Consider the following 21,872-nt stretch of genomic DNA (forward strand, 5'->3'; position numbering starts at 1 on the left):
TAGCGACGAACATCGACACTCCAAGGGCTGCCCCGTATTGCTGGAAGATAAATTCTCGGACTCAGCACCCAGTTGTGAAAACAACTGCATGTCAAGGTAAGAGGAGCGCGTCAGTCTCCTCACAGAAGAAAAATAGCACACACAGTTTCGTCCGTGGATGCATTAACATTCGGCGGATGTCACTCATGCGCCACAACTTCTTGACAATGTTCAGTGTTCCACACTCTCACATAGTGGCTATTTACCTTTCCAGATGAATGTAACACTGCTTCGTCGCGGACTCTCAGCTTGGAGCCGAAATGTTCATTATGAAATGCTTCGTGCATTGTGATACAAAACTGGGGGCATCAGCCATAATCTTCCGGTTTTAATTGCCATAATCTTCCGGTTTTAATTGTTGCCCGAGCTATACGGTTCGAAACTCCTTCAAAAACTCTTCCACTCAGTTGGCTACGGTATTCCTAGTTCGCAGCTTGGGCGGATCGTTAACTTTTGTTTGGACTGCTATCGAAACACTCTACGGTTACATCTGGCGGACTTGATCGACCGGTACTTTTCTGTTTACAGAAGCAACCAGTGTCCCTAAACTGTCGATGCCAACGAACAATGCTCTGTTCACATGGCGGATCTTTTCGATAGTACCTTCTGAATGGAAACTGCATTGCAAGGGACTGCACTCTTAACTCCAGCTGGAAGGGCACAAAGCAAACTAATTGAGTTTACGGCTTTGTTCACGCATCAGTCGTATCTGTACATGTAAATTTTGGAAAATACTGAACTTTGATAACAATGGAACCATTTCTAGTAGCCCTGAGTTTATTTCCCAGACTGGTATTCGGGCATACAGCCCTTTATCAATGGCGTCTGATACAGGAGATACACAACAAATGTATGCATACCTTTGCCGATATAAGAACGCTTTGTGTATACAGGTTTTATGAGATTTACCGCACTTTTGCTCCGTGTGTTGTTCGTAACTGATGGTGCCGACTTGTCTGTTTCTACTACCGTTAATCCTCGCAATAAGAAGTGGAGGAGGGGGGAGTGCACATCATTCCAACCTTTTGAAAATATTGTCGTGTAGCCAGGTATTTCGTATCTTAAACTTTTGAAAAAGTATTCGTTTTTAATGAAGTCTTCCACCAAATTCCATAAAATGTTTCAAATTTTTCACTTAAACTTATCGAAAAATTTGTGTCTTACAGTAGATTTGACTTTTCACAATGAATGTCACGTTCAATATTGTCAGGTTTACACGTCAATCTCTCTCTAAGAAGCATGTTGCGAGTAAAACTCAACAACACTTTGTGAATTTAAAAAGTGTGGGCACTGCGAAGACGATACGATACAGGAACGGCGTACAGACGCAGCCAGGAAATGGTTGGTGCATATGTCTTCTTCGTGGACGATAAAACGAAATGTATATAACGGCTCTAGTGGACGGATTTGAAAATATGGATTGGGGAACGTGGTTCCCGAATTGAAACCTAGGATCCGAGGGAAACAGAACTTTCGAACAGTGTCACAGACAGCAAGCACACTAGCTGACAACGTGTGATCGTTGAAGGCAACAAAATCCGATATTATCTATTTTGTAGTTTTAGAGGTTTTCAGGTTTTTTTAGTGTTTATCTTCATTTTATGAAATACTTTAGTCACTTCTTTTCGATATTGTTGTATGCCAGATGTGTTAACTAGGTTCCTGTTCAGGAAATCTGCTCATTTCGCGATTTGCTTTACTTTTGGGTACTACTGCTGTAATAGACAGAAAAAAATGTCTCTCTCACAATGAAACAGTTCTGTCTCAAGACAAAGCACAACATTGTCGAATGACGAAAACTCCAGATAAATATTTATGTAAACAGTTGACTTGAAAGTTGAGATCCACCCCTGCTGGTGCCAAGTGGGCCACTGTCCGTAGTGCAGCGAACGCGATATTTGCAACCCACGGCAACCACGGGTTGGGAGATAGATTTTCTCGTCAGTTGGGCCAGTCCACCGTCGCGTGCCCTTTAGGCTCCCCACCACCAGTTTGGACTCCACCTCCCCACCCGCACTCGGCTTGCGACACGGCCGGCGTTATCCTCGGCCGCCAGCACGGAACTTAGCGGACGCGATAAACACTTCCGAGGCCGCGAGTAGCGTCACAGCTGCTGCTAATCTGCTCCCGTCACGGACCGCGCTTGACACGCAGAGCACACATCTCGCTTTCCACGCCAAAAATCGAACAAGCATCTGTACATCCTTCCGCTTCCTGAATTTCAGCGCAACAGGTGCGTACTTTTACCATTTTCACTTCCCTGAACGGTCCTTCCGAAACGAAGCAGCTGGACAAAGGAAGTCTAATAAAACTACTGGTGTCACTTCAGTCCAATAATAATACCATTGATACCCGTCTACATCGGGGGTGCCTCTACTGTGGCTCTTGACAAATTGGGAATGCTCTACACGCCTCGGTAACGCTGTACTTACTCAGCAGTTGTTAGTCACACTCGTATCGAGTAACGTGACTGTTGTTCTCCGTATATTAACGTTTAATTAACGGTGTACCCTACTATGGGCAGGAGGGCTCCCAAAGCTAATGTCTGTTGGCAACATTCGTCTACTTGAACACACATCAGCCTCAAAACGAAGCTTTACCCTGGCTATAATTTTTGTGTCTTGCAATTCGCAATACAGAAATAAAGGAAAGGAAAAACCGCAACTACAGTGTCGCTAATTGTAGCAATTCTTTGCGCTCTAGTTTAAAAAAAAATGTTATTTTTTACTTCCTTTTTACCGACCCAGACAATGAAGCATCTTTTACGTCTTTTTCTCGCCAGGGTCACTCGCCCTAATGCAAGCTGTTTTCGAATAAGCAGAGGAATCGATTTTGGGGAGTTTGCACAGAACAGAAAACAGGTCGCCGCGCGGCGGTGTCTGTGGGCAGAGGCGGCCGGCCGCAGACGGCGCGGGCAGGTGGGCGGGTTCAGAATTAGCCCCTACGTCAAACGGCCTCTCCTCGCGACGCCGGAGGACTCGAGGAATGTGTGCGCTTCTAGAAGATTTGACTGACTGCGTGCGAACTCCGTGTATGCAAACTGTCAGGCCACGGAAGCCAGTTTACACAGCTGCGTGCGCCTCTACCGACTCCTCCATGTCCCTCCTCCGCCAGGCGAACATCAGCAGGTATAAACTGGATTTATAATCTCCGCAAATTGCCGCGTCCTTGAAGAAAGGAAATGTGTTTCTCAAGTTTATCCTTAATGTCTATCATATTTATTTGGCAAAGAAGAAAACGGGTGGTCACGCTTCAGGGGCAGAAGCAAATTGCGAAATGCTATCAGCAGCAGACTGAAGACCGTAGCGAACCGTATTACATACGTTACCGGAACTTAATGCTCCGCTAAATTCAGCTATAGAAACAACGAACACAGACTTCTGACAGGCTTGAGAACATGAGTGTTTTTGATGAAACAAGAAATTCAGACAAATGATCATCTACAACAAATTCATTTTTCTTACTCTAAAAGCAGGGACTCGTAGAACAAAGCTGGAAGAAATTGTCTTTACCACTTGCAATCGAGAAGTCCCCCACAAAAATGGAACTAAAATAATTACTATTAACTCTATTGAAGTTTACGAATCCTAAAAAGAAATGTTAAGTTATTTCGTGCATTAAAACATCAAGAGCGGAAATAAAATTGCACCCAATTTTTTATGCAATCGCATGTAAGTAGTTTTGCCAAAAAATTGCAAACATTGCCTTCTCTACAAAGAAGTGTAATCGTGCCTTTAAGCATGCCCCAGCATCTGTACAGGAAGACACTGATAAATTCCTGCGCTTGGCAGAAGCTTGCAACTTTCACCACCTTCCAAAGAATTCTCTTACCTCTCGAACGCCCAAAGATTAAGCATCGATACGACCTAGTAGTTGAGAAGAACAAAGCTAATGATTGAACATCCAACCTTCGCGGCAGTAATCTGAACTGAAAGGAAAGAATCACGCCTGAATACACGCTCACCACAGTGAAAGATGGGAAGCAATTACATTGATACAAAATTTAATTCTCTCCTTGTATGTTCGTTTCACCGAAAACATTACGTCTCGTAAATGTTCAAAGTAGTCGGTTTTAACGGAATCTCTGATGCGACTTTTTTGGACCTTTATCATTAATGCACCAAGAAATAGCTTACTTCTATTCATTTCATGTCGAAAATTCATTACGTCAATGTTAGAGAGGAATGAAGTACTTCCGCTCGAGTCTCACACTACACCTGGCATGAACAGATGAGTTAGTATTGATTTTTACAGTTGGCAAAAATTTTGCAGGTGCTGTTCTAGCGTTCTCTTCGATGCAGTACACTAAACAAGCACACATCATCGGAAAAGGTATTCTACACTCTAAAGTGAGAAACCTGATAAGCCAGTATTATACACATTGCAAACTGAATGAAGATTTCAGCGTTTTTTCTCCTCTTCATCTAAATTGCGGTCGAATTTGGAATCTTGCGAATCGCATAAAACGTACTGCTGTACACTTAACTACGCAATTTCATAAACCGCAATAAGGTGACAGAGCTTAAGTGCGTCCGACACGCATTTACATATTTTATAAGGAAACTTTGATGGTAATTTTTACCAGAGTTAACGCTGTAGGCTATTTTCGTATATATAACTCGAAGAGACAAGGGGGCTAGAAACTAACACAGATCAGTGTTGCGCTACTGGTCCTCTGCTATCTTCGTGGTGCGAGAGTCATCCCACTCCAGCGACTGTATAGTTGAGATAGCAGCGAGATCTACCACGTCAGCGTTTCCACATCTGCTATTTCTCGCTCGGTCAAAAAGGGAATGCACGGTGACCACGCGTGATCGATAACAGTAACACAACAAACTTTTAACGCGGAATCACTGTTGCCGAACTGCGGAGCGTAAGCGTTAGCGAGCCAGCTGGAGATCCCGAAATAGCCGCGGGCCGCTCCCACAGCTGTGACTTACAGGCGGCGGTGCTGCCTCTGGCGCTCCTGCTCCCAGGCCGAGTACCTCATGGCTGCGGAGCGCGGGCTGCTGGGCGCCGGGCGGCCGTCGGCGAACTACTGAGTGCCCGGCGCGGCCAGCGGCGCCAGCCGAGGGCCGCTGACGCACGCGATGGCGCTGACGCCTGGCGCGCCGCCCTACCTACCTGCCCATGGCGAAGGATCCGCGAGAGCCCGCCCGTTCCGGAGGCCCCGTGCAGACAGCCGGCCAGGACCTGCAAGGCCGCTGATCCTTCCAGCGCGGCCCGCCGACGTCACCCGGAGAACCGGTACGTGACTCATCTTAGACGCAGCCGGCCGCGTGGGATTCGCAACACCGGCCCACTCGGCTGTTATGTCAGGATCAGCCTTATCCCCGGTGTGGTGGTCGTAAGTAAAAAAATAAAAATACAGCTGTCCTGAACCCGATTGCTGACTTTACCATCAGTAACACTTTACTAGGCACGATCTTATTGTAGGTATGCACTTGCCTTCGCCCGGCTTTTGAACTGTCTACCCAGACATTTATGGGGAGGGCCTTCAGCTTAAGGTCGATTCCGAAGCACGCGACAATTTTGCGTTTTTTGCATCAACATCGACAGGGGTAAAATAAACGATAAGTGAGTCAAAGTCCTAGGGCCGATTGGGGATCGAGCCCCGGGACTGCGGATGTGTGTTCCGAGTCACCTAGCGTCTTACTGTTACGATGTCTTTAGTCTGAAGATTGGATTGATGTTGCCCTGCACGCTAGCCTATCCTGCCCAAGCCTTTTCACCTATGATAACTAAGATTAATTCGGCTGGTCCCGGCGGAGGTTCGAGTCCTCCCTCGGGCATGGGTGTGTGTGTTTGTACTTAGGATAATTGAGGTTAAGTAGTGTGTAAGCTTAGGGACTGATAACCTTAGCAGTTAAGTCCCATAAGATTTCAAACGCATTTTAACATTTTTGAACTGAGAATAATTACATCCCTTTGCACCTGCTTGTCTCCTCCAAATTTGTCTCCCACACTTCCCTGCATTACCAGATGTATGATTCCCTGGTGCCTCTGGATGAGTCCTATCACCACCTTCTTTTAGTCAGGCTGTGCCATAAATTATTGGATATATCTGTCCGTCTTCTATGCAAAAACACTTTTTTGTTACCCAACCATATTTCGGCACCTCTGTGCCATCCTCAGTGGGTTTTGTTATTGAAAACTGTAAAAGTAAACATATTTTAGGTTGTAACTGATCTAACAGGGCGATTTCTTTTTGGCGTGATTTTACATTACGTGGTTTTGCAGGACCGTCTGTATGGCGCCCTGCACTGATGACTTCTCTGCGAACCAACTTCATGTTCAACAGAGAATTTTATTCCCAACGTGAAGGACTGCCAATGGGATCACCAATTAATGGCCTCCTAGCCGACATATACATGAACAACTTACAGAACAACGTCTCCAGACACATAGTAAGACCAAAAAAATACTTAGTTATATACTGGTACCGTTACGTCGATGACATAATATGCCTGACCGATGAACCATACACACATATAAAACAGCTAGACAATGAAAAACTTACTCCCAAAAATTCACTTGAGAGAGAAAACGCACTTATTTTTCTGGATCTCACCATACGAAAAACGAACACCACCCATGACTTCGCAATATTCAGGAAACCAACAACCACGAGCATTACTATTCACAATCCGTCGAACCACCCAGTGGCACACAAGCAAACAAACTTCAGATTCATGTTCCACAGACTGAACAGAACAGCCATAAGGAAACAGAATTGCACACAGCAACTTAACACGAAACAGACAGCAGAGGAAATTGGTTGCAAGCACCATATGATGAAGTTAAACCGACCAGTATGTTAACATAAAAGGAAGGAACTCACAAAATACACACAAAACCTTACACAACGTAACACAACATACAATGACTACATGCAAGACAACAGTGCAACAACACAGAACAGTGCAACAACACAGAACGAAATGGCACATACCTACAGTAACAAAACTGTACACATAATAGGCAAGCTACTGAGGAAACAGGGGCATCAAATAAGATACAGGGTACCACACAGATGGCCCTATGAAACAATGTAAGGAAAATCACGGTAAGAAAAACGAACAAAAGCTTTCTTTAGGCCTCACTTCGTTAGATTAGTTACAACCTAAAATGTGTTAGCTTTTTACCATTTTCAATATATAAAACCGACAGAGGATGGCAGAGAGATGCCGAAACATGTTTGTGTAACATGAAAAATGTGTTTTTTGCATAAAAGGCTACTACTCATGTAGTTAAAAAGGCATACGAGTTGTATTTTGGCTGCAGAGTTGGGCGACCAAGATAAGCCATTTCCTTATCTTTGATGTGGCGCTTGTGTAAGTAACTTGCGAAAGTGGCCGCAGGATTTTCGACCATCAACGCCATTTACGGTACCAATGGCATCGCGCGAACGGAAGGATGATGCAACTAACTGCTACTTTTGCTTGACCAAAGTGAACGGGTATTCTGCAACATCAAAAGATTTAATTTCCAAACTTGACCTCAGCCATACGCCCCCTCATGACGCTTCTCCATATCCTAAGCCACCAAGTGATTGAACCATTGATGAACAACGTTTAGAGATGTTATCCGACAACATTGGACCGAGACAGCAATAGCAACCCAGCACAGCACGTGCTGGTCCAGATCCGGAGTATTCGCCACCACAATCAATATCACCTCATCGTATTACGCAGGGGAACTTAACGACCTAATTATTGGTATCTGAAGTGTTGCAAGCAGAACAGTAGAAGAGGACTATTGGGCTGTACTATCCGCCGACAACCGGAACCAAGGTAGGAACAGATGTTCATATTACACACACACACACACACACACACACACACACACACAATTAGCATTAGTTGCGTCATCAAGTTCAAAGGCAGTGCTCCTCCGTAATGGTAATAACAAGACAGACTTACGAAAATATGCAAGATCTGCTCATTTACTCACACTATATATGTAACTGGAAACTGTGTTTCGATCTGAAAGTAATAATGCTACTAACTAGTATGCAACCAGGTTCTACATCTACATCTACATTCATACTCCGCAAGCCACCCAACGGTGTGTGGCGGAGGGCACTTTACGTGCCACTGTCATTACCTCCCTTTCCTGTTCCAGTCGCGTATGGTTCGCGGGAAGAACGACTGTCTGAAAGCCTCCGTGCGCGCTCTAATCTCTCTAATTTTACATTCGTGATCTCCTCGGGAGGTATAAGTAGGGGGAAGCAATATACTCGATACCTCATCCAGAAACGCACCCTCTCGAAACCTGGCGAGCAAGCTACACCGCGATGCAGAGCGCCTCTCTTGCAGAGTCTGCCACTTGAGTTTATTAAACATCTCCGTAACGCTATCACGGTTACCAAATAACCCTGTGACGAAACGCGCCGCTCTTCTTTGGATCTTCTCTATCTCCTCCGTCAACCCGATCTGGTACGGATCCCACACTGATGAGCAATACTCAAGTATAGGTCGAACGAGTGTTTTGTAAGCCACCTCCTTTGTTGCTGGACTACATTTTCTAAGCACTCTCCCAATGAATCTCAACCTGGTACCCGCCTTACCAACAATTAATTTTATATGATCATTCCACTTCAAATCGTTCCGCACGCATACTCCCAGATATTTTACAGAAGTAACTGCTACCAGTGTTTGTTCCGCTATCATATAATCATACAATAAAGGATCCTTCTTTCTATGTATTCGCAATACATTACATTTGTCTATGTTAAGGGACAGTTGCCACTCCCTGCACCAAGTGCCTATCCGCTGCAGATCTTCCTGCATTTCGCTACAATTTTCTAATGCTGCAACTTCTCTGTATACTACAGCATCATCCGCGAAAAGCCGCATGGAACTTCCGACACAGGTTACACGAAGTAGTGCTGTTTCCGTGCGAGTGGGACAGCCACAACAAGGAAGAACATTACGCATGTAAAGAGTGGCCTATGCGAAACGTCATTCCGGGTAAAATGAGTGTGGTATTAGCCGTTAGTAAACCGTGAAGATGTATACATGCCACGCCTGCATATTACGATGAGCTTACTGACGATACCTGTAAAAGCGTTCGACAGAGACAGGAAAGTTTTTGCTCACCTGAAGACATGGTTCCCAGTATCTGCGTTGCGAAAGTTAGAGAGATTATTTATTGGCCTCCAAATATGACAGCTTATGCAAGACACAGATTTCATCAACCAGTTAAGTGAGTAAAAAATATACAAGGAATGCATTTAACTGTGTAGGCGGACACATTCTTGGAACTCAAAATATCTAATGACTATAGAGATTTTGTGGATAACACGCTAAGGTATTTCTAACGTATGAAGCGTCAAATATCACCAAAGTTGCATTTCTTTCATTGCTGTCTTGAATACCCCCCCTCCACCCCCAGAAATTGGGAGATACAAGTGATAAACACCGAGGTACGTTTTCACCATGACACTGTAGTAATGAAAAAGTTTTTAGTGGGGTGGTGGAACTGCAGCATGTTGGCAAAGTATTGTTAGTCCTTCGAGACACTGCAGAACCTTCCAAGGTTTCCGAATTATGTATGTTTCGTAAGTGAAAGAACCTCTACAACTGGAAAACTGTGTGGAAATTTTAATTTTTTATTTCCCATAACATGGCAAGTGAAAACCATTATTTTATCCAGAGGGCAGGCAAAAAGTTTAAATGTATTGTACAGTATTATTAAACACATACCTGAACTACAAATTTTATGTATTGCATGTAAGAAACCAATATATTGTTTTACTAATCCATGATGAATACGCAAGAAATCCCAAACTGTTTAAGTTATAAAATGAGGTGAACGCAGAGGGCACACTGATTTTCTCATAGCACATCAAATTCAGTGACACTATGGACTTATCTTTCCTCTGCATTGTTACAGTTCACTTAACAGAATTGGCACTCATTATCACCATTGTGCACAAATAGACAGTAGCACCAGGTGACATAACTTTCATGGAACCATAAATCGCAGAGAGAAACACTGAATCCAAGTTATTTATTCTTTCCACAACTGTAGTTCTCGTTACAAGTAGCGCAGTTGTCATTTTTCTTGTTCTTTGACTTAACATTTTCCTCAGTTCTGTTTAACACCACATGGGGGCGTTATCTTTTCAGGTAAATCTGGTACCCTCAGAAGATAATCAACGGATGGTGTGAGGTTTGTTGCTGAAATGGAAGGCCTAAATACGTCTTCCACCGTGATTGCGACGTTTTGAAGCTGTTCCGAGAGCTCCTTGGGGAAGTTATTCGCAACTTAAAGGAAAAATGCTCGTTTTATTGAATGCAACTTTGTGTATTAACTACTTCTCCTCCAAACCTTCTGAAGTACGCCCGAAGATTGGGGAATAAGCTTGATCACAAATTATTTTTTTCTACTGCTTTCCTTCTTCACGTATATGCTGAGAGTCGTTTCCCTAAGGAATTGTTCCAATAATGACGCATCCACCTCTGATGACAAATTATTGGTGGAAGACTATCTTCCCTGCCTGAAGACATTCCTGCCTTGTTGAGAATGTTGTAATCCACTGTAGAACGGCTACGTTAGTTCTGAACAAAGAATATGCCTGCTGTTATGAAGTAAAGTATGTCATGGAACCAGCTACGTTTATCCTATACGACACAAACTGCATTTAAAAATGGCCTTTTTGCTATCGCCTGCTGTTGAGACGCGTAACAAATATTGTTGGATTGTACTACGAGATCAAATAGAAAATCATAGTGATGAAGATGCTAATATGATGCGCAGTCTCAACGGCCCTTATTACTTTCAGTAACAAATTTGCTAGTTTGCAACCGCGTTCTTGCTCTTCCATGTGTGGCATTTAAATGTTTAATTATATTAATTATAATTAGAAAGGAAGATCTAGTCCTTGCACTGTTGTAAGTGGCCCTCATTATGGTGGTGTATTAATTCGTGTTATTACGATCATTTCCAAGAATGCCCAAAAAAGTTGCTCCATACTCTTCATTCGTGTCCGAAGCATCATATTACAGGTGAAAAGAAAAATAGTGTAAGTTATGGGTATAGAGTACACCAGCACATTTTAGTATAACACAGGACGTATGTACAAAACAGGATGTTGGGCAGGGTAGCAGAAAACGTTAATTGCAATACCAGTTGCAGACAAGAGGCCTTCGAGACTGCCATGGATGGGGCTATCAAACCAACCTGAGTTGGAATGTCTGGACCTTACCACCACGGCACACGTTAGACCGTACAGGCTACTGCTATTTTAGAAACTTCGCTTTGGATCTTTTTCTTCCTGACACAGTATGGTACAGAATCTGAATACTTCCCTGATTTCGAGGTGGCCAGAAGCTGACATTCTCTACGGCGACTATGTTTTAAAGTTGGCCACGTCTTCCCTTTCGGAAGAGCTTGGTATCTGTAGGCCATCGTTTTTCTGAGAAAGCTTTTGTTAGTTTAGTCTTTGTGTAGTCAGTGGAATGTCGTGTAGAAAGATTCAGAAGGGGAACACTTCCTTCTCTCTTTGCAGAACTGTCTGTGGTGCGATTTCGGGCAGGTTGTAGGAGGCGAATCTGCACGTTTCGTTCATTGTGGTATCAATTTTCTTATTGTGGCCGTATTTTTACCAGACGGGAGAGGCATATACGATAGCGGAATAGCAAGCTGCTGGTGTTGTTGGTTTTGTCACGTATGATGAACGCAAACTACAGATTATAATGTTGCGGAGTATATTTTTTGCCAGTGAATCATTTTGGCGTTCAAACAGTGCTGCTTACATTCAGAGTCCTGTCCAGGGTAACGTCCAGGTAACTGAGGTAGGAGCGGCGTTCCTCCCCACGTCACCTGGAGTCCTCTTGACACAAGTATGCGTTTTATAATGAGTTAGGCTTACAAGTGATTCCAGTCGATGCTGTTCGAGCCTTGCTAGGGCTTTAGCGAGCCTCTGACGCACTGGCCTAGATAGTCTCAGCACGGTCATCACAATACATTAGGTTCACCCCGTAGATCGGTAGTGGCCGGTCGCCGGAATAAATACTGAAAAGTGTTGGGGGCTAATACAGTGCTCTGTAGTAGGTCATTATTCTGCCTTCGCCACTCTACAAAGAACATGAAATTTCGGAGGCCTCTGATAAACAAGGCGAATGTGTAGCTTTATTGCAGTACAACATCATGACGTGGTCACACAACTGACGTTCCTTTACTGGGAGCTTGTGACAGGGGTTCCCGTGCAACACAGACGGGCGCCTAAGCGGCGAGCAGCGCCGCGCTAGTCGTGCAGAACCCGCACGCGTGGGCGGCACGCCATGCCGCGCCCGCCTCCCACCTGCAACACCGAAAGTGGCGCCACGGTGGGCGGCGGCATGAGGCCACGCTAGCGCGCTCCGCCTTTGCCGTCTCGTTTACATGCAGAAAGCAGTCCAATAAACGCACACAAAGGGGAGGAAAGGCTGCGTTTGCACAACGCCGTCGTGCTGAACTCTGTAAATAAATTTGTCAGCAGCGACGCAGCGATCTGAACCGTAAAGCTCAGGGGGCACAGCGAAGCACTGTTGAAAAAAGGCTGCAATTATAGCAAGAGACTCAGAAGGAATGATTTTGTCAATAACACCGTCATCCCACACGCAAGTTTATTATTCACTACTAAAACCTTTATCGGAAAAAAGATGTAGATGTAATTAACAACACAAAAGACCAGGTTTTGATGCTCTTTAAAGAAACGGATCTGCACAGACTAGACCTTTACGAAGATGCATTTGTTTACGTTATATAGTCGAGAAACATGTCATACCTTTGAAATGTAAAGTAGACATACAACTAATTCTTCGCAATCTTTCCTCTGAGTGACAAGTGCATGGCTTCAATTACAAAATCTGTACGGCTTGCATTACTAAATAGCTGTTTGTTATAGTGTACTGGTGCATGACTGTTTAAACCGTAGAAAGTGCCTTTCCGTTGTGACAAACAACGCCAACTCTGATCAATTCATTGGCGTTTGTTGCACCACATACTACTTCTTGTGCTCCACTGGCAAATGTGCGAAGTCTCATGCGAAATAAACGAGAGTGATGCTGTACATTTATGCACTTACTGAATACTTTGAACGAATGGTGACGCAATGTGAGTAGGGTCCCTTTCTGTCCACGCAAGAAACACTGGATGCTGTTCTGGACGTCAGCAGTTTTTCCCTTCCGGGGTAGCGCACGAACATGACTAGTAAACTGCTCTTCCACTAGCACTGAGTTAATCGAGTAGTTTACCAAAACAAAGCCCTCGGAGTTCAACTACTATTCTACAACAAACAAGTCCTTAGTACTAGGGTCATTCAATAATTATAGAGACAAATTGGTCTGGGGAAGTAACTGTTAGAAGGGCAAGATTGCTTCTTTTATAGCTTTAAGTTGGCATCACTGGGATGAGCCCTGATCAGCTGATGTGTCAACAATGTTTTGTTTATAACCTCAAAAATACATTTGAAGGTGGCGAGTCCGCTTGAAACGTCCACATTTGACGTATAACGTTGTGTTGTTCGTTTGTTACTTGCTGAAGGCGAAAAACCAGTGACTATAGACTGTATAATGTCTTAAGTTTATGGGGAAGGTTGCACGAATCGTGCAAATTTTTACAAGTGGGTAGAGCAGTTCAAAAATAGTCGCGACTCAGTGACTGACGAACACCGTTCTAGCCAACCAGCTGCAGTTTAAATTCCCTCACTTGAAAGTCGAATTTATTATATTATTCGTGCAGACCGCCATGTGACTGTTGAAATGATAGTTGATAAGGTTCAAGGTAGTACTGGTACAGCTCATAACATCTGTAACAAGCTGAAGTACCGTGAAACAGGTGCAAGATGCTTCCCAAAGGAGTTGACGCGGCTACACAAGGAAACAAGTGCACAAAGCTAAACGAACATTATGAAAGAGCAGGTGAGCACTTCCTCAACAAAACTTGTTATGGAACCTGGGTTCACTATTAAGAGCCAGAATGAAAAAGGCAAAGCATGAATGGAAGAACACCAACTCACCTGTCAAGAAAAAATTCAATACCCAAGCATCAGCAGGAAAAGTCATGTTGACGGTGTTTTGGGATGCTGCAGGAAGTCAAGTTTTTTGTGTTTTTCTCGTAGAGCCAATAATACATGGATTTGCTTTTAAACAAGGTGAAGTCAGCCATGAGAGAGAGAGACATTGTGGATCTCAGAGGAGAGGTGTGATTCTCCAGCAAGACAACGCGCGTCCTCATATTGCTCAACTAACCACTGAAACCATCGACAAAATGGACTGGGAAGTACTGCCTCATCCCCCTTACAGCCCTGATTTAGCACTTCGTGATTTCCATTTCTTTGGTGCACTGAAGGAGGCATTACGTGAGAAGAGGTTCCAGGACGAGGACATGAAAAACTTTGTAGGAAATTGGTTCAAACATCAAAATAAAGAGTTCTTTGCAGCCGGAATAAAAAAATCTTGTAGCCCGTTGGAACAAGTGCGTAACTGTTGGGTTGGGGTTGGGTTGTTTGGGGGAAGAGACCAAACAGCGAGGTCATCGGTCTCATCGGATCAGGGAAGGATGGGGAAGGAAGTCGGCCGTGCCCTTTCAAAGGAACCATCCCGGCATTTGCCTGGAGCGATTTAGGGAAATCACGGAAAACCTAAATCAGGATGGCCGGACGCGGGATTGAACCGTCGTCCTTCCGAATGCGAGTCCAGTGTGCTAACCACTGCGCCACCTCGCTCGGTGCGTAACTGTTCAAGGGGATTATGTTGAAAAGTAAAAAAAGTATTGCTTTGTAAAAACAAACGCTTTTTTCTCCAGACCAATTTGTCTCTTTAATTATTGAATGACCCTCGTAATAAGAGCAGTCTGGTTCATCTTTCGTCACTACTCAATTCCCGTCAACGTATCTCATCTTAGCCCCAAGGCTGTATGTGTGATGGATGGTAGAATCACACTACCGAGTATTACATCATCTTCCGACGTATACCGACAATCTCAGTAGTCTGGTGGAAGGGATGATACGCAGAACTCCCTGAAACTTCTCGTTGTATTACATAATTCAATGCTCTGCATCAAAATTTATCTGCTGTTTTTGGCGCTTTAACTAAGAAACCACCAAAATTAAGGAACAAAGGATCCCTATGCACGAAACCTTCCAGGAAGGAAGGAAGGAAGACGGGATTTAACGTTACAATAAAGGCGTATGGCACAAAAATTGTGCTTTATTCAGTTGTGATTAGAAGGTCTGAAAGTAATAATTATCAGCAAGCCGTAATATCAAACAAGCGATAAATCACAGAAAAAATCTTAGTACCCATTGGGTCATTTCCCCGGACGTTTATACTAGTCACGTCGGAAGGTGGAAAAGCGTTATGGGAGCAAGGGAGAATAAGAGATAGGGAGGGGAAGTGACAATGAGGCATACAGGATTTGAAGAAAGGTGACAGGGCATAGCAGAGAGGATACTGGCCAACGGCCTCGGCGAGAGGAAGAATGAGGCAAGAGGTTGGGGGAGGGGGTGGGAGAGGAAACAAGACAGGAAGGTAAAGAAAGAAGGAAATGTGAAGAAAAAGAACTGTAGAAAGAAACTAAAGTAAGAACAGGACGCGGAAAAGCCGGTAAGAATGCGGGTCTACGATGTGTTTTTAGTCATTACGTAACGACCATGTCTCTTCGTACTGGAGTATCCATTACATTGATTAAGTTACTTTGCTTGATTCTCCCCAGTACATCATCAATGTTGCTATCCACATTTACACATGTCATATCTATTACGTGCCATGTGGCTCAAATGCACATATGGAACATTTGCGTGCGGAGATTAGTAACATTTCTTATCGGAAACTTCCCACTCATCCAGTGCATTTCCGCACTTCTGAGGTCTTCCACCTCTAAATGACCCGCCGTGAAACACTTATCGCGCAATCACGTAGGGTCTAGATTCTAGAATCTTCCTAAGCCCCCCCCCCCCTCTCTCTCTCTCTCTCTCTCTCTCTCTCTCTCTCTCTCGCTCGCTCGCTCGCTCGCTCGCTCGCACACACACGTACGTTACTTTTCGTTTGCCTCACTGCTGCTTTTTCGGAGATGTTCTTTTCATCGCAAGTGCGCGCAGGAAGAAGAATGGCGATCTCCTTTTAAGACTGAAAAGGAAAACCGCTTCCTAAATATTCTGCAAAATTTTGTCACGAACCGAACTAGGGAAAAATTTATGACGCGAAGGATGTAATACGTAGTACGGAACTCGAAACGCACAGCACTCAGGCCCTGAATCATAATCTTCGCTAAAACAACATAATAAGGAAATGTTCGAGGCATTTGAAGGAGTATCCTTGGAATAAAGATGACGCAGTTCTCACTAAACCCTGTTGGACAAATTTAGAGAACCTGCATACAAATGTGATTGCTATCATTATGCTGCAACAAATTTATATCTCGCGTAGAAATCATGCGGAAAATATCAGGGACTGTGTAGGGCGCATACTGCAGAGGTATATAGCAAGTACTTTTCCCCTCGCCCAATATACGAATAGAATTCGAAAGAATACTGATAATATTGGTACGATGTATCCTCCGCCATGTACTCTACAGTGGCTTGGGAGTATTTGTGTAGTTTTAGAGTTCGCCGTACGTTAGCCAATACGTCTCATCTAGCGTACATTCTCAAAGTAAATTCTCAAAATACCCGAGCTTTGCCATGTGGTGAATGTAACTACTTTTACTGATAGATATTTTACGGATGTCTGACTGGTTTGAACGTATAGTCTTATATTTAAGCTTTATCTGGAAAAAGGAAAGTAAGAAATCATTTTGAATTACCATCAAGACTGTCACAAACTGGAATTACTATTATCTGTATTAGATTAGCTATGTGACTCAAAAGTAACTAAAGACACTCTGCAATAAACCCATACTGTCATTGTCGTGCTGTAATTTGTTAGCAGAGTGCACACTCTTGGTAGCGTTCACAAGGCAGTGTAATGAAGATGCCATTTGACAGAACCTTTGGGATTGAACACAGATAGCAGTCTCAACGGTATCTAATGTAGTACAAATTGACATTCGAATTATTTGATGACGGTTGAGACACACAGGTAATACAAATCAGAAATTAGTATTTCGTACGCGATGATGAAAAATAACATCGTTACAAATTATATTGTAGACACTAATTCAATACCGTAATTACCGGGAAGATAACGTTTATTATGTGCTGAGGGATCACAATAACGTTACATTTCTATTTCATGGTAATGCCTATTGTTGGCAAAACCGAAACAGTGAACTAAATGGGAAATATGTATAATGTCTTTTCACTACAGTTTTTATTATGCGAATGCACATTTCAAGTCACAGCTTCATTGTCAGCGACTCAGTTATTATCTACGAGCCCTCTTTGAAATTTCAACATGCCAGAAACAACTGTGTGTGTTATAATTGTCATCTGCGAAACTGTGGTGGAATATACACAGAATTACAACAGACAATGTCTATTTTTCATAAAACTTTCAGTATACCTGAGAATTTTGTTGGTTTCTTTTAAATTTGACATATAACTAAGTTCCTTCTATAAGCTGTTTTAACATTGCGATACAAAAGAAACTATATTCGAACGTATATTATCAACTTTAACAAAAATACACTATCTGGCCCGAAGTATCTGGGCTCCTATTAGTGAACACGAACATGGGATGTTTCCACCAATTCTCCTCTTGACAGCTTGCAATTTGCTGGGGACGTTTACAGTGAGGTGGCTGTGTGTGGAGGAATGGCAGCTCATTCTGTCTCACAGAGTCGAAACTAGAGAAGATAGTTATGTTGGACGCTTTGGTGTGGAGCGAAGACGACGCTTCCACTGATGGTTTTTCAAACTGTGCGGCGCTGTGCCCAGGGATGTCGCGGCCATACCGTAGTGGCGTCACAGTGGTTTGATGAAGACACTGCGATTTTCCTGCTCTTCACACGGCTTTAAAAGACATTGACTTTCAGCTTAGCACTTCCAGCTGAGAAGAACTGATGTCAGTATTCGTGGATCATTTAACTGAACTCAACGATTACTTTCTGAAACTTTCCAGAAGTAGTTGATAAACGCCAAGTCGACCAATAATCCTTTAAGAACAGAATTACTTTCAACGCTTATCACTGAAGAGCACAAGCAATTTATGAAGATTTCTTTAGACTCTGCATTGAAATTTAACTTCGTTTCCTTGTCACTGCTTGAGTTTTGGAGGTCTGAAGTAGGAATATCTGCAAGCAGCTAACAAGGCCCTCCGGGTTTTAATACCCTTTTACTTACGTGGTGTTATGTTTCAGCGTTGGCACTCCAACACAAAATACAGATCCCAAATGACTGGACGGGAGAGGGGGGGAAGAAGAAAGAAAGAAGGAAGGAGGGAGAGAGAGAGAGAGAGAGAGAGAGAGAGAGAGAGAGAGAGAGAGAGAGAGAGACACGCGAGTCGCGATTTCCAGTCTTATCTAAAAATTTCACGAACTGATGATAAAGAACCATGCTTATCCTTCCCACTGATTTCGCTGCAAAAATACGATGTAATAAATGAAAGTTTATTACAATGCGTTATGTCGACAGCTGATAACGAATTAACTACTCAATTATTGTTTTCGAAAGTTAGTTTGTCGCACACTTTCGAGTCGGATGTCGTGTACGACGGAGTAGTTGGTATTCATGTTCATGTCAAGGGAGCATTGGACCTAAAAGTTTGAAAACCACTATTCTAACTCATCCCAAAGAATGTTCCACTGGGTTTAGGTCTGCGTTCTAGGCAAACCAGTCCATTTCACGAATGTTGCTGTCAACAAACCATTGCCTCAGAGATGCTGCTTTATGACAGGGTGCACTGTCAAGATAAGGGAAACGGTCATCCTCTACTGTATGAAGTAGACAATGCTATGAAGTGTGTTCATTTTCTTCCGAATTCAGCTTTATTTTCAGCGTAACCTCTGCGGTGGACCGCAGGCACTGTCAGTATATGAGGTCAGTACGAAAGAAAATCGAGAGAGAAAGGGGAGGGATGGACAGTAATATGTGACGGCGAAAGTTGGAAATTTGTGCTGGACCGGGACTGCAACGCGGATTTACCGTTTCTCGTGAGCGGTTGCCTTAATCGCCTCGGCGTTTGGACACAATCCCTGACCGTCTCATATTTCCAGCTTATCGCGCGCTGCAATGCAGCATCCCTCGTGCATTAAGCCCCTACTCACAAATTATTGATTCCCTTGCGAGTTCGGACGATATTGGCGCTTACGCATTGAAACAAACATCAAGGAGCCGTCGCATATGTAAGGTGGTCTGCCTGGGCTTGGTATAACTGCGGTTGTCCCTTCACGTTTCCGCTTCACTATCACATCAACGGTCGGTCGATTTGGGCTAATTTGGAAGGGTTGAAATGCTCTTGCTGGTTTTGTTATTCACTTGACATCCTGTGACCATACGTCCGAAGTCATCGACCTCTCCTGACCGAACCATTTTGCTGTTACAGCTTCTCTACCAGAAACACAATACTGCCCACGTTCTTGTTGTGGAAGGTTCGCCTTTCGTAACATCTAACGTTTAATTCCGCATTAGAGATGTATGTTCAGATAGTTCTGAGAGAGTATATTTTTCTCTAATTCTATGTACAGGTTGTTAGGGATGTAAGTGCAGACGTTGCTATTGGTCACTGTGGGCATTAAACTGAACATTAAATCAGTATTTAGTTCATTTAAAGACTAGTAACTATCGCTATTACGAGTAGTATGTTTTTTGCTTTGTTATTACCTCCAAGTACTCATGAGACAAGCAAGCTATTAATGTTTATTTTCCCCTGGGCACCGGGGAAGAAATTTAAATGTTGACGCAAAATGGATTGTCTATACAAACAGGCACACTTCTCTTTATAGCGCAGTTACGACGGTGCAGAAAACATCACGTAGTAACTTTTGTAATGTGTTTGCGGGAAGAGTGTTAGACGCACAGAAATAAGGAAAACAGTGAACTGGGTACATGTTAACGTGCCAATGATAACATCTGCACCTATGCCCAATACCCTTCAAATTACGCCACTGTAACAGATGTGCATTTCTGAACTGTTGACACTGAGCCCTCGATGAAGCTGTGAGTTTGAAATGTACACTGGAAAAGTCAAAGCTATACTTTAAAAGACAGTCGACGAATTTTATAAAGTTTTTAATGAAATTCGTAACATGTTCAGTTCTGACCAGGAGCATCTGATCAGGTCCGTATATGCTCGCAGGTTCGAGATCTGGCCGCCATCAGGGTTTGGGCAAGGCGCCAGCCCGCTGAGACGGTGGCAGTGCAGCCGCAGCCTACACGTGCGCCTCATTGTCAGTCTGGCTGCGGACGGAAGGCTTCCGGGGCCTGCTCCCTCCCCTCCCCAACCCTCCTCGCCGCACCGCTGCCTGCCGCTGAAGCACCCCGTGCGGCCTACGCTGCAGGGTGCCGCCGCTACCGCAGCAGCAGCCTCCCCTGGCGTGCTATTTGCGGCGCCGCGGCTATTCCAGGCGTGGGGAGTCCAACTTAGCGGCGCCCATAGTAAACAAGCGACGCCACGGGCCGCTCATCTTCCGTACCTACGTCCAATGGTCCGAAACAGGAAACTAGCAACTGCAACCATACTAGTCAAACTCCATGTACGCAATTCTTCAGAAGTACCACTTCATCAACCAAAAATATTGGAACACTGAAAGCAGTATATGGGTTTTGCTATTTGGACAGCAAAATAACTGAGGGTGGCCTAAATACAGAATACAAATTGCACACTAGCAATGTGAAGTATATCACTTTTAAATAACTAATTTGTTAACATCGAATATAAATTAAAATGTGAAACATAGACGATAATGTTTCTAAAGACAAGAAAAGAATGTATGTTCCTATCCATGCATGCATCTGTGCAAGTATGAATGATTATATGGGTAGGTCGAATAAAAAATGAGGCACTTAATCGAACTGAGGACAAACTTACGGATCAACCCGACTAAAAGAAGGGATCGGCTGACAGGACATCCTGAGTTAATAAGGAATCGTCAGTTTGACACTGACTGGAAGTGTGACGGGCAAAAATACAAAGGGAGACCAAGGCTCGAATACAGCCAGCATGTTCCTACGAGAAAAAGTTGCAGTAGTTACGCAGAGTTGGAGAGGCTTGTACAGAATCCACTAGCGTGAAGGGTTGCCTCAAACCAACTTCGTCCTGAAGACCACAGCAAATAGAAAAGCAGGACTGCAAGACCTACGGTCGATGCACCACTCTTCATCTTATGCTTTATGGAGTAGTAACCTCAAATTCATCACCAACGACGAGGATTCCTATGACGATGATTTATCAAGTGATACCCAGGTTATTTTTCAACTTCTACATTCACACAGAAGAAGTGACCAGTCAGATAGAGACCTTTTTTTTGTTAGAGGACCACCCCTCTTTGGCAGAACGATGAACGATTAATTGTACTCAGAGAAAGCAGAAGATAAGTCATCTTAATCACAGGCATATCAGAAAGATAAAATACTGATGTTAGTAACAGCGGAAAGTTCCACTACAAGGTCCTAAATTATTCTCTCTTAATACTTACATAGTATTACGTAAATAAAGCTTATTGCAAAAACAAAAGAAAAATTCGGAGTAGGTATTAAAATTCATGGAGAAGAAGTAAAAACTTTGAGGCTCGCCGATGACACTGTAATTCTGTCAGAGACAGCAAAGGACTTGGAAAAGCAGTTGAACGGAATGGACAGTGTCTTGAAAGGAGGATATAAGATGAACATCAACAAAAGCAAAACGAGGATAATGGAATGTAGTCAAATTAAATCGGGTGATGCTGAGGGGATTAGATTAGGAAAT

The 21,872-nt window shown here is 43.6% G+C and overlaps 1 protein-coding gene across 5 annotated transcripts in view; it reads right to left on the reverse strand.

Annotated features, from left to right (window-relative positions):
- LOC126251393 (dnaJ homolog subfamily B member 6-like) overlaps positions 1-21,872 on the reverse strand; it is a 334,943-nt gene that overhangs the window by 41,213 nt on the left and 271,858 nt on the right. For 2 of the 5 annotated variants that reach the window (XM_049951791.1, XM_049951787.1), the window contains exon 1: positions 4,980-5,134. The exons of 2 other annotated variants lie outside the window; for them this stretch is intronic. In XM_049951791.1, the coding sequence (XP_049807748.1) occupies positions 4,980-5,029 (50 nt within the window). In that variant the 5' untranslated portion in view covers positions 5,030-5,134. Of the gene's footprint in view, positions 1-4,979; positions 5,135-5,163; positions 5,220-21,872 lie in introns of those variants that run through there. One more of the 5 variants, XM_049951788.1, reaches the window with a different exon arrangement.

Source organism: Schistocerca nitens, chromosome 4, assembly GCF_023898315.1.
Source record: "Schistocerca nitens isolate TAMUIC-IGC-003100 chromosome 4, iqSchNite1.1, whole genome shotgun sequence".
Classification (NCBI taxonomy): domain Eukaryota; kingdom Metazoa; phylum Arthropoda; class Insecta; order Orthoptera; family Acrididae; genus Schistocerca; species Schistocerca nitens.